The following is a 13,431-nucleotide window of genomic DNA, read 5'->3' on the forward strand; positions in this document are numbered from 1 at the left end:
CGGCAAAGGCCGAAAGAAGAAGGCGGCTCCCACGCAACAGCGCCCAAAGGTGCCCAAGATGCGCACACCCCGCACAGCGGCGGTAGTGCTGCATCTGCAACCGGCGGCAATGGAGGGGGGAACCACCTATGCGGATGTCCTGAGGACGGCCAAGGCCAAGGTGAATCTCCAGAGCCTGGGGATAACCAACCTCAGGATCCGCAAGGCGGTGACCGGCGCGAGAGTGTTGGAGCTCGCGGGCGCAACGAGCGCCGAGAAGGCCGACACCCTGGCTGAAAAGCTCAGGGAGTCGATGAGCGGGGACGTGGTGAAAGTCTCCAGGCCCATAAAACGCGCAGACATGCGCATTGTGGGCCTGGATGACTCCGTCTCCGTTCAAGAGGTGGTGGAGGCAGTGGCCACGGCCGGCGGATGTGCGACGGACGCCATCAGGACCGGTGTCATTCGCGAAGGCGCGGGTGGCATGGGCTCCCTGATGGTGAGCTGCCCTGTAGCAGCTGCTAAAAGGGTAGCTAAGGGTCGCCTCCTAGTCGGCTGGACCTCTGTCCAGGTGAGGGTGCTGGAGCCGCGTCCGCTGCGGTGCTTCCGATGCCACGAAACCGGACATGCGCACGCCATGTGCGAGTCCGAGGTGGACCGGAGCACCCAGTGTTTCCGATGCGGCCAAACCGGCCACCAGTCCTCACAGTGCTCCGCTACCCCGCACTGCACAGTGTGCGAGGCGGCGAGAAGACCGGCGGAGCACCGATTGGGCAGTTCAAAATGTACTGCCCAAACGAGGAACAAGCGGAAGGTTCGCGATGGCCCTCAGGCCTCCTCGCGACCTTCCCGCCCGCAGGCCGCGGGACGAGTTGGTACTGAGCCCATGAATACCAACTGACGGCTCTGTGGGTGTGGTGATGGTCTCGGTTTCGTCCTGGGAGACCGGGGCGGGAGACCAGACCAGCTTGTGTGGAAGCTCACTTCCACCACTGACGCACGCCGCTCGGATGAGCGGAGCGGGGCGGGGATGGCGGGCGGATGTCGGCCATCTTTCGCCCAAACACCGACGCGGGTCTCACCCTGTGTGCACTGGACTAGGGGAGGAGTGCACATAAGGGGGAGACCCAGGGAGCCACGGGCGGCAGACTCGGGGGAGTCTGTCGTTCCAACCTTCAACTGGCTCGAGTAGGCGTTGCGTGCGTGTTCCGCGCACGCCACTCACGACGAGGCGAGGCCTGACAGGCCACCACTGCCGGGTCGCGGAAGAATGCTTCGGCGATTCCCGGGTCCTGGCACCACAGTGGAAAAGTAGGAACACCGTTGGGTTTTAGTGGGTATACCGGGTGGCAACACCCGGGGAGTCCCACATAACCACGTCGCCCCCCCGGGTGGCGTGGTATGCGTAAAGCATTTCCCAACGCTAAAAAAAAAAAAAAAAAAAAAAAAAAAAAAAAAAAAAAAAAAAAAAGGTTAGGTTAGGTTAGGTTAGGTTAGGTTAGGTTAGGTTAGGTTAGGTTAGGTTAGGTTAGGTTAGGTTCCCGTGTGGCAGGCGCTTGCGCCACTCGTCCCTGTAAAGGGACAGACGAGGGAGAAGACGACTTCGGGAGGCCGATCCTTAGCGGCAGGGATCGGGCACCCGAAATCGAGAAAGAGAGACGACTGAGCGTGGTGCTAACGCGCTGCGACTCGCCTGTCACCGCGAGGCGCGCTGGCCGGGAGGATGAGTCAATGCTAGACTCGGACGACTCCTCCTGCGCTAGCATGGTGACGGTGGGGTCGGAGATGTCGGGATCGAGAAGGCTGTTCCTGAAAAGGAACCGGTCGGACCCTGAGGCGGAAGACACGGATTCGCTTGGGTCGCCCCTCGAGGGGGCGGGCCACAGATCCAAAAGGGGAAGAGGCCGCCCCTCCTCCACTGGCAAGTATGTCGGCCTGGCCGCAGCCAGGGCGGCATACAACCAGGAGCTGGCCGAAAGTCTGCGGCTTGAGGCGGAAGCAGAGGTGGCCGGAATGGCCCGGAACCTGAGGGAGGCTAGGGCCTCTTTACAGCCCAGCCCCCACTTGGGAACTCAAGAGGAGGAGCAGACGAGCGCTGCGTTAGCCGGCATTGTGAAGACTTCGTTGGAGACCATAACTATGGTTGCCACGAAGTCTTCACAACTGAAGGGCACATACGTCCGGGCCCTAAAGGATGCGGTGAGGGGCATTCAGGAGGCCGTGTCCCAAATTAGGGAGCGGACGATGTCCGAAGAGGTCATGCGGCTGGAGGCCGCTAACTCCAAGCTCACGAGGGAAGTCGCCGATCTGCGCCGCGACTTGCAAGAGTTGCGGCAGCGACCCTCCCAGCCTCAGAGCTCGGAGTCAAGCCTCCGGCAGATACTGGAGGAGACAGCCCGCGCCAACGCTGAGATGTTCGGCAATATGCTGAACGCTCGGTTGGCCGGGATCGAAGACCGTCTCCTCCCGGAGCCGCGTAGGAGACCTCCGCTCGCAGCGGACGTTAGAGGCGCCAAGGCAGACCCTGCTCACTCTGCGCCAGCGGGGGCCCCGGTCGCCTCGGCAAGCGGTAGTGGCCGCCCCATGGCAGGGCAAGGCGCAAAGCCAAAGCCCGCCAAAGAGGCTCCCACGAACAGCCAGGTCTCTTCTGCTCCCCCTTCTTCGGGAAAGAAGGGGAAGAGCAAGAAGAAGAGCCTGGCTGCACAGGAGGCAGCAGAGGCACGGCGTCAGCCTGCCTCCGCCCCGGAGGAGCTTCCGTGGACGGCAGTCGTTGGCCGAAAGGCCAAGGCTAAGGCCAAGGCGGCCAAAGCGGCCAAAGAGCCGCCAAAGGCCCAGTCCACGGCGCGTGCGAAGGTGAGGCTCCGCACGCCCAAAACCGCTGCAGTGACGCTCACCTTGGTTCCAGGGGCCGAAGAGAGGGGCGTCACATATGCGTCGATCCTCACTGACGCCAAGCAGCGTGTCCGTCTTGCGGACCTCGGGATCGGCAGCTTGGGGTTCCGCAAGACAGCGACCGGGGCTCGCATGCTGGAGGTCGGGGGTGAGGCCTCGGCTGAGAAGGCGGACTCCTTGGCCAGGAAGCTTAGGGAGGTCCTGAGCCCTGAGGCGGTCCGGGTCGCCAGGCCTGTGAAGCGGGCGGAAATCCGCATCACGGGGCTGGACGACTCGGCCGATGCCTTTGAGGTGGCGGAGGCCATTGCGAAGGAGGGAGGGTGCTCCTCCGACGCAATAAAGTGTGGCAGGATCGTGGTCGGTCCGCGGGGAGACGGCTCCCTTTGGGTAAGTTGCCCCGCCACCGCGGCCAAAAAGGTGGCCGGCTCCGGCCGAGTCCAGGTCGGATGGACCACGGCAAGAGCGAGGCTCCTCAGCCCAAGACCTATGAGGTGCTTCCGCTGCCTGGAGCCGGGCCACATGGGTGTCAAGTGCACCTGTGAGTTCGACCGCAGCTAACTGTGCTTCCGCTGCGGTCAACCGAACCACAGGGCACGAGATTGTGATGCCGAGCCCCACTGCCCAGTTTGCGAGACTGCGGGCAAGCCGGCGACGCACGCAATCGGTGGAGCAGGATGTGTTTCCGCGGCAAACAAGCCGGGAAACCAGGCCCCAGGCGTCCCTAAACCGAAAGGGAAACGCAAGGCCAAAAAGACCAAGGCCAAGGCCAAGAAGGCCGGGGTGGAGCGGATGGATACCGTTGGATAAACGGATCCAGCTCCACCCTAACGGGGACCTGTGGACGGTGGTCGGGGGACCGCCGTCCACAACATAGGTCCCGTGCTGTAGGGCTGCCCAAGTGTTCCGGGCAGCCCTCGGCGGAGGGGGAGGCGCTTGTTGCGCCCCCATAGGCGCTGGGCCCAAGAGGGCATCCGCCGGCGGGGACGCGGTTGTGTGCAATTGCGTTCCCGCATCCCCGCCACATGGCGGCGAGGAGGAACACCGTTGGGTTTTAGTGGGTATACCGGGTTTCCCGGGGAGTCCCACATAACCACGTCGTCCCCCCGGGCGGCGTGGTATGCGTAACGCATTTCCCAACGTTAAAAAAAAAAAAAAAAAAAAAGGTTCCCGTGTGGAGTTGCTGATCTCCCATCGGGCGCGTCCCCAGGTGGCGGATAGGGGAACGCCCCCCCAGATATGGGGGGGGTACCGGCTTCGGCCGGCGCGGACCAAAACAGCGTGGTGGAGTCACCCTTGCTCGTGGCCCTCTGCAGGGACGAGGTGGTGCGCAGAGTGGACACAGGAGGGTGACCATCCGACGGCGTCTCTGGCTTCGGCCAGACGACAGGGGCTTCGGCCCCACCGTTGACAGGGGCGGCGGGTCCGGCAGCAATGCCGGGCAATGGCTTCGGCCACCGTCGGCCCGACCCGTAGCCCAGACGCAATGCTGTCTGGAGCGGGGGCCGCCTTCGCACTGAGCGGAGGGGGCCGCGAGGAAGACAACCTCTGTAAAAAATTACCGTAAGCTTAAGTTGGTGGTGTCCGGCGATGGGCTGGATGGTCTGACGGTCAGGCCGCTAGGACTACCCTGGGGAGACAACCCCAGTAAATAAAACCGTCCCAGATGTACTGGACCATGGAAGCGCTCAAAAATTCAACTACCCACGCTGGCAGCCGGGAAACCGGTGAATCCAGCTTAAGGCCCCCAATCGTATGTGGGGGGGGCTGCGATCGCTCCGTAGGCTCCGATAGCCTTCGTAAATCCCCGACTCAAAGGGTAGACTTCTACCCGGCGTTCGACGCCATTACTACCGGACAAGACTCGCGCGCGCCAACACCATCCGCACTTCCCGAAGTGCGGGTGGTGCTGGAGCGCATCCCTACACCGATTTCGAAGTCAGCACCTAATGCTGAAGGAGCTGCTCCTGGGCCTAGTGCTCAGTCAGAGCAGCCAAGATCACGTCCTTACCCCGCTTCGTCCTCGGACGAAGTGAGTAGCCTAAGGACAGTGTGCTCGATGGAGAGTGTGACCTCCCTTCCGGAGGGCAAGCTGTGGCGAAAGCGGAAGACAGCTTCGCTTTCGGACCCGTCCTCTGACGATGGCAGCCAAGTGCCGGAAACGGCACGCGGCTCGCCCGTCCTCAGGGCTCGGGCCAAGAGGGGTAGGGGACGCCCTCCCACTACCGGCGAATACGTCGGCCTTGCGAAAGCCAAGGCCGAACACAACCGTGCCGTGCGCGAGGCGCTCAGGCTGCAAGCCGAGGAAGAAGTGGCCAAAGCGGCCAAGAGGACTTTCTACCTCCGACGGTCCAATCCATCGTCGGAGACGGAAACGCAGCTGATGGACTCAGGCTCAGAAGCCGTCTCGCTTACGGCTGCAGAGCTGCATGAGAAGGCGAAAGAGGCGATTGGCATCGTTCGCAACGTAGCTGTGAAATCGGGACAACTGAAGGGTACGTTCGTACGTGCCCTGAAGGATGCCGCACAGCTACTCCAAGAGTCTCTGTCTGCCCTGCATGCCACGTCTACCAACGATGAAACGCGCAAGCTGCAGGAACAGAATGCTCGCCAACAGGCGAAGCTTGACGCGCAGCAAAAGGAGATAGACGTGCTCCGTGACGAGATGCGCCAGCTCAAGGCCTCTTTGAATCCAACTCAGAGAGCGCCGTCGCCTGCTCCCGAACCGCTTGCAGAGAGCCCGCAACCGGAGTCGGCGCCGAGAGCTGTGCGCTCCTTACCAGCAAGACGTGCGAATCCGCCGCCAGCCACGAGCAGTAGAGCTGTGTCTGATAAAGAGGAAGGCCTAGTCGCGCAGATCATAAGCCAAGTTGGCTTCATGATCGATGCGAAGCTGGCAGGCCTGGAGGACCGGCTCCTGCCTCCAAAAGTGACGCGTCCACCGCTGGCGGCGGATCGGAAAAACGCGCTCTCATACGCTGCTGCAGCGAAGGCGTCTGCTGCTGCAGCGAAGGCTCCCGCCACAACTGTGGCTAAGAAAGCGACTGCCACAGCGGCCACGGCCGCTAGCACCTCGCGTGCTGCCCCGTCTGCGGCCTTGCAAGGCCCGACTGCGGCGGCCAGTAGTTCGGCCTCTGCGCCTCCGAAAAAGAGGAAGACGCGAGGGGGGAGGAACAGGAAAAAGAAGGGAGGGACCAATGGCCAGAGTGGGGCCTGTCCCCCACCTTCAGGGCCCGCTGGCACCGGCTGGACTGTTGTCGGCAAAGGTCGTAAGCAGAAGGTGGCCTCAGCCCAACCGCTGCAACGCCCCAAGGCGCCAAAGCTGCGTCCTCCGCGTTCGGCTGCGGTGGTTGTGCAGCTACAGCCAGCGGCAGCGGAGAGAGGAACAACATACGCGGATATCCTGAGAGAAGCCAAATCCAAGGTTGATATACAGAGCCTTGGTATCACGAGCCTCAGGATTCGCAAGGCAGCAACCGGCGCACGTGTGTTGGAAGTTGCGGGTGCTACAAGCACCGAGAAGGCCGACTCCTTAGCCACAAAGTTGAGAGAGTCGATGAGCGGAGACGTTGTAAAAGTCTCCAGACCCACAAAGTGCGCAAACATGCGCATTGTGGGACTGGATGACTCCGTCTCCACTCAGGAGGTGGTGGAGGCAGTTGCCAAAGCCGGAGGATGCACGGCCGACACAATCAAGGCTGGCGCTATCCGCGAGGGTGCAGGCGGAATGGGTTCAATCCTGCTGAGCTGTCCCATAGCAGCCGCCAAAAAGGTGGCTGATGGCGGTCGCCTCTTGGTGGGCTGGACCTCCGCGCAGGTCAAGGTCCTGGAGCCACGTCCTATGCGGTGTTACAGATGCTTCGAGGTCGGTCATACTCATGCCCTGTGTGACTCCGAAGTGGATCGTAGCACTCAATGCTACCGATGTGGCCAAACCGGCCACCAATCTTCGGAGTGTTCTGCCACCCCGCACTGCACAGTGTGCGAGGCGGCGCGAAGACCGGCAGAGCACCGATTGGGCGGTTCAACATGTACTGCCCAATCCAGAAGTAGAAGGAAGAACCGCAATGGACCAAAGGTTCCCCCGCGTCCTTCCCCCCCGCAAGCTGCGGGACGAGCCGGTGAAGAGCACATGAGCATCAATTGATGGCTCTAAACGCTCTACAGGCCAACATCAACCACTCTGCCAGGGCTCAGGACCTGTTGATCCAGAGCATGGCAGAGTGGCTGATTGACGTGGCGATGGTTTCGGAGCCATACTCAGTCCCTCCTAGGGAGAACTGGGTTGGTGACCGGACCGGAATGGCGGCACTGGTTACACGGACTGGGGCGGGATTGCCTCCATTTGCGCACATTGTGCGGGGTGGGGGCTATGCTGCCGCTGTCCTAGGCGATGTCACACTGGTCAGCGTGTACTTCTCGCCAAACCGCAGCCTGTCCGACTTCGAGCAGTTCTTGCTTGAGGTCGGTGTGCTTGTGGGGCGGAGGCGCACTGTCCGTGTGATAGTCGCTGGCGACTTGAACGCCAAGTCGACGGCCTGGGGCTGCCCGGCGACAGATAGTCGTGGCGAGGCAGTTGAAGAGTGGGCGCTGACCGCCGGATTGACCGTTGTCAACCGTGGATCGGTGAACACGTGCGTGCGGCAACAGGGCGGCTCTATCGTGGACGTTACGTTCGCGGACGCTGCCCTGGCGCGCTGTGTTCAGAGCTGGGAAGTGCAGGAGGGCGTGGAGACGCTGTCGGACCACTTGTACATCCGATTCAGTGTGTCCACGCTCCCTGCTACCCCGACGAGCCCGATCCGAGCCCTGGAAGGCAACGGTCCCAAGTGGGCATTAAAGCGCCTCGATTATGACGCGCTGGAGGAGGCGGTCATCATAGAGGCGTGGCTCCATCCCGGGGTCTCTCAGGATGTCGAGACGGAAGCTGAGGCAATACAGGCGGCTATCGCAAGAGTTTGCGATGCCTGTATGCCGCGAGTCAGAGCGCTTCCTGGTCGGCGAGCGGTGTACTGGTGGTCCGCCGAACTCTCGCAGCTACGCGCGTCCTGCGTAGAGGCGAGGCGCCGGTACACCAGAAGCCGAAGACGTCGCATCCGAGACGAGGTGCTCACAGCACAGGCCGCCGATGCGTATAGAGAGGCCAAGAGGGCCCTGCAGGTGGCTATCGGTGAGGCCAAAGACTTGGCGGAACGAGAGATGCTGGAGTCTCTTGACGCCGATCCGTGGGGCAGGCCGTACAGGATGGTGAGGCGTAAGCTTCGCCCCTGGGCTCCCCCACTGACTCAGAGCCTCCAGCCGGAGCTTGTGAGCCAAGTCGTGTCGGCCCTGTTTCCGAACAGGCCTGAACACACGCCTCCACCGATGGCACTGCGCGGCGAGCCAGACGAAGACGCCACGAACAATGAGGCAGAGGTGCCCCCTGTGACCGAGGCAGAGCTGCGGGTGGCGGTGCGCAGGCTTCAGGCCAAAAACACCGCCCCAGGCCCCGATGGTATTCCCGGCCGTGTGTGGGTTGCTGCCCTAAGGGCAGAGGACGCGTTAGAGCCATGGCTGAGGGCTCTTTTTACAGCTTGCCTGGCGAGGGGCCAGTTTCCGCACCGTTGGAAAACGGGGAAACTGGTCCTGATTAAAAAAGACGGTAGGCCGGCAGATGCACCGTCTGCTTATAGGCCCATAGTGCTGCTTGATGAGGCGAGTAAGCTCCTCGAGCGAGTTATCGCCGCTCGGATCATCGAGCACCTTGAGGATGTCGGTCCGGACTTGAGCGCATACCAGTTCGGTTTCCGCCGGGGCAGATCCACCATCGACGCTATTGCGCGGGTGAGGGCCCTAGCGGACGCCGCTGTAGCTCGGGGGGAGGTCGTCTTGGCGGTGTCTCTGGACATCGCCAACGCCTTCAACACCCTGCCCTGGAGCTGCATCCGGGAAGCGCTCAAGTACCACGAGGTGCCCCCGTACCTCCGCCGGTTGCTAGCGGCATACCTCTCCGTGAGGGCCGTGAGCTTCCCGGCGTCTGAGGGATGGCGAGAGTGGTCAGTGTCGTGCGGTGTTCCACAGGGTTCGGTCCTCGGCCCGCTCCTGTGGAACATTGGCTACGACTGGGTGCTGCGTGGAGCGAATCTCCGAGGGGTCGACGTAACTTGTTACGCCGACGATACCCTTGTGACGGCTCGAGGCAGCACCTACCGAGAGGCTGCCATTCTCGCTACGGCGGGCGTGGCTCACGTGGTGGGGAAAATAAGACAGCTGGGTCTTGAGGTGGCACTGTCCAAGTCGGAAGCCTTGTGCTTCCATGGGCCTCGAGCAGCGCCGCCAACTGGTGCGCACATAGTGGTGGGGGGAGTTTCCATCGGCGTCAAATCGACGATGCGTTACCTAGGCCTCGTCCTAGACAGCCGATGGAACTTCCGTGCGCACTTCACCGGCTTGGCGCCAAGACTGGTTGCTGCTGCTGGCGCGCTTAGCCGGCTGCTGCCAAACATTGGTGGACCAAAGGCGGGCTGCCGACGCCTGTACTGCGGGGTGGTCCGATCAATGGCCCTGTATGGCGCTCCCATATGGGTAGACGCTCTTAGCGCCCATAACAGGGCCCTCTTGAGGAGGCCTCAAAGAGCCATGGCCACAAGAGTGGTGAGGGGGTACCGTACCATCTCGTTCGAGGCTGCTTGCGCCTTGGCCGGTACCCCCCCATGGGAGTTGGACGCCACAGTTCTGGCCAGTGTTTACCAACACACGGCTCGAGCGCGTGCTGACGGTGGTGCGCCGTCTCCGGAGGAGATCTCGAGACTGAGACATAACGCTCGTCGAGATACCCTCCTGAGATGGCTGCAAACGTTGGAGTCGCCGAGCGCTGGTCACAGAACAGTGGGGGCGATACGACCCGTTCTAGACGAATGGGTCGATAGACGGTTCGGGGCGCTCTCTTTCCGCCTGACGCAGGTCCTGTCCGGGCATGGCTGCTTTGGCAGATACCTGTGCAGGGTCGCTGGAAGAGAGCCGACCCCAGTCTGCCACCATTGCGGCGCCGCCGAGGATACGGCGGACCATACTCTCGCCGCATGCCCAGAATGGGCTGAGTCGCGGACGCGACTCAGGTGCGTGGTGGGCCAGGATCTGTCGTTGCCTGCCGTGGTCTCGGCCATGGTCGGCAGCGAGAGGGCCTGGAGGGCGGTATACTCCTTCTGCGAGGACGTGGTGGCGCAGAAGGAGGCCGCCGAGAGGTCGCGGGAGGCCGATCCTGCGTCTGACCCGATCCGTCGGACTCGGGTGGGACGGAGGAGGTTGGCGCATGATCGGCGCGTCCCGTAAGTGGGGATGCTGGTGACGGATGCGGGGGGCGTCCGTCACCCGGCACTAAGTCCCCGTGTTGGTAGGCGCGCGTGTGTTCCGCGCGTCACTGACGATTAAGAGCACCACAGTGCTCACCGAGCCGGGTCCGTATGGACACCGCCTGGGAGTCGCGGATGTATGCGGGCGCGTCCCCGTGGCTCCCACTCAGGCGGCAAGATGAACACCGTTGGGTTTTAGTGGGTAGGCGGGATACTTGAGATCCCGGAGTCCCACATAACCTGTCGTCATCCCCATGGCGGCGGGTATGCGTAAATGCATTTCCCAACGTTAAAAAAAAAAAAAAAAAAAAAAAAAAAAAAAAAAAGGTTAGGTTAGGTTAGGTTAGGTTAGGTTAGGTTAGGTTAGGTTAGGTTAGGTTAGGTTAGGTTAGGTTAGGTTAGGTTAGGTTAGGTTCCCGTGTGGAGTTGCTGATCTCCCATCGGGCGCGTCCCCAGGTGGCGGATAGGGGAATGCCCCCCCAGATATGGGGGGGTACCGGCTTCGGCCGGCGCGGACCAAAACAGCGTGGTGGAGTCGCTCTCGCTCGTGGCCCTCTGCAGGGACGAGGTGGTGCGCAGAGTGGACACAGGAGGGCGACTATCCGACGGCGTCTCTGGCTTCGGCCAGATGACAGGGGCTTCGGCCCCACCGTTGGCAGGGGCGGCGGGTCCGGCAGCAATGCCGGGCAATGGCTTCGGCCACCGTCGGCCCGACCCGTAGCCCAGACGCAATGCTGTCTGGAACGGGGGCCGCCTCCGCATTGAGCGGAGGGGGCCGCGAGGAAGACAACCTCTGAAAAAATCACCGAAAGCCTAAGTTTGTGGTGCCCGGCGAGGGGCTGTATGGTCTGGCGTTCCAGGCCGTGAGGGCACCCCAGGGAGCTCACCCTGGTTAATAAAAGAGACCGCCTGCTGAGGTACAGCAAAAAATGGAAAAAGCGGACAAGAAATTTATTACCCACGCCGGTAGCCAGGAAACTGGTGAATCCGGTCTAAGGTCCCCATTCGTATGTGGGGGGGACTGCGACCGCTTCGTGGGCTCGCAGAGCTCTCGTAAACACGGACTGGACAGGGTAGACTTCTACCCGGCGTTCAACGCCCAACCTGGATGTGACTCTCGCGCGTCAACACCATCTGCGCTTCCTGAGGCGCGGGTGGTGTTGGAGCGCCTACCAACACCTGACATGACCCCAGCACCCAGTGCTGATGACGCTGCCCCTGGGCCCAGTTCCCAGGCTGTGCAGCATCGGATCAGTCCTTGCCCCGCTTCGTCTTCGGACGAAGCGAGCAGTCTAAGGACTGTGTGCTCAATGGAGAGTGTGACCTCCCTTCCGGAGGGCAAGCTGTGGAGAAAGCGAAAGACAGCTTCGCTTTCGGACCCGTCCACTGGCGACGAGGGCCAAGTGTCGGGCACGGCACGCGGCTCGCCCGTCGTCAAGGCTCGGGCTAAGAGGGGCAGGGGACGTCCTCCCACTACCGGTGAGTACGTTGGCCTCGCCAAAGCCAAGGCCGAACACAATCGCGCTGTACGCGAAGCGCTCAGGCTTCAGGCTGAGCAAGAGGTGGCCCAAGCGGCCAAAAGAACTTTCTCCTTCCGACGCTCTAATCCGCCGTCGGAGACGGAGACTCCACGATTGGATTCGGGCTCAGAAGCCGCCGCACCGACGGCTGCAGAGCTCCATGAAAAGGCGAAAGAGGCAATCGGGATCATCCAGAATGTCGCTGTGAAATCGGGGCAACTGAAGGGCACGTATGTACGCGCCCTGAAGGATGCCGCACAGTTGATCCGAGAGACTCTGTCTGCCCTGCGCGCTACATCCACCAGCGATGAAACGCTCAAACTGCAGGAGCAGAACACTCGCCAACAGGCGAAACTAGATTCGCAGCAAAAGGAGATCGATATGCTCCGCGACGAGATGCGCAAACTCAAGGACTCTCTGAACGCTTCCCAGAGAATGCCTCCGCCCGCTCCTGAGCCGCTCGCAGAGAGCCCGTGCCCGGAACCGGCCCCGAGAGTTGTGCGCCCCAAACAGACGATGAGGACAAACCCGCCGCCGCCTGATGGCAGTCGAGCCGTGTCCGAAAAGGACGAGGACCTGGCCTCGCGGATCATTAGCCAAGTCGGCTTTATGATCAACGCGAGGCTAGCGGGTCTGGAGGACAGGCTCCTGCCTCCTAAGGTGATGCGTCCCCCGCTAGCGGCGGACCGGAAGAATGCGCTCTCCTACGCAGCTGCGGCCAGGACTCCTACTGCTCCAGAGGAGACCCATGCTGCTTCCGTAGGCAGGAAGACGACCGTCACTGCAGTTGGCACTACACGCGCCAATCCGCCATCGGCCTCACGGGGCCCAGCCGCGACTGCAAGTGGCACAACCTCCGTGACCCCCAAGAAGAAGAGGGGTTCCAGGGGGAGAAGAGGGAAGAGGGCAAGGAATAAAGGCCAAGATGAGGCCCAACCATTGCCTTCTGGGCCCGCTGGCGACGACTGGATAGTTGTTGGCCGAGGCGGGAAGAAGAAAGTGGCTTCTGCTCGACCGCCACAACGCCCCAAGGCGCCTAAGCTGCACCCACCGCGCACAGCTGCGGTGGTTGTGCAACTGCAGCCAGCGGCCGCGGAGAGTGGAACGAGCTACGCGGACATCCTGAGGGAGGCCAAGTCCAAAGTGGACTTGCAGGGCCTCGGCATCTCCAGCCTCAGGATCCGCAAGGCGGCAACCGGTGCGCGAGTGCTTGAGGTTGCGGGCGCTTCCAGCGCCGAGAAGGCAGACTCCTTGGCTGCGAAGCTGAAGGAGTCTATGAGCGGAGACGTCGTAAAAGTCTCCAGACCTACTAAATGCGCTGAGATGCGCATCGTGGGGCTGGATGACTCCGTCTCCGCTGAAGAGGTGGTAGAGGCAGTTGCTAAGGCTGGAGGCTGCACAGTCGAGAGCGTCAGGGCTGGGGTCATACGCGAAGGAGCAGGCGGTATGGGCTCAATCTTGATAAGCTGCCCCGTAACAGCTGTTAAAAAGGTGGCTCAAGGAGGTCGCCTCTTGGTGGGCTGGACTTCTGCTCAGGTGAGGGTGCTGGAGCCGCGTCCGCTGAGGTGCTTCCGGTGCCTCGAAGTCGGGCATACGCACGCCCTGTGCAAGTCCGAGGTGGACCGGAGCACTCAGTGCTTTCGATGCGGCCAAACCGGCCACCAGTCGTCGCAGTGTTCCGCTGCCCCGCATTGCACAGTGTGCGAGGCGGC

The 13,431-nt window shown here is 62.1% G+C and overlaps 1 protein-coding gene across 1 annotated transcript; it reads left to right on the plus strand.

Annotated features, from left to right (window-relative positions):
- Positions 1 to 4,546: 4,546 nt before the first annotated feature.
- Positions 4,547 to 7,015, plus strand: LOC126375108 (uncharacterized). The gene has a single exon (XM_050021951.1). It carries the CDS (start codon positions 4,547 to 4,549, stop codon positions 7,013 to 7,015), a length of 2,469 nt encoding a protein of 822 aa, XP_049877908.1.
- The last annotated feature ends 6,416 nt before the right edge of the window (positions 7,016 to 13,431 follow it).

Source organism: Pectinophora gossypiella, chromosome 18 (assembly GCF_024362695.1).
Source record: "Pectinophora gossypiella chromosome 18, ilPecGoss1.1, whole genome shotgun sequence".
NCBI classification, from domain to species: Eukaryota; Metazoa; Arthropoda; class Insecta; order Lepidoptera; family Gelechiidae; genus Pectinophora; species Pectinophora gossypiella.

Coding starts and splice junctions, on each gene's coding strand:
- LOC126375108 (XM_050021951.1), top strand. CDS start 4,547: ATGGAAGCGCTCAAAAATTCAACTACCCACGCTGGCAGCCGGGAAACC.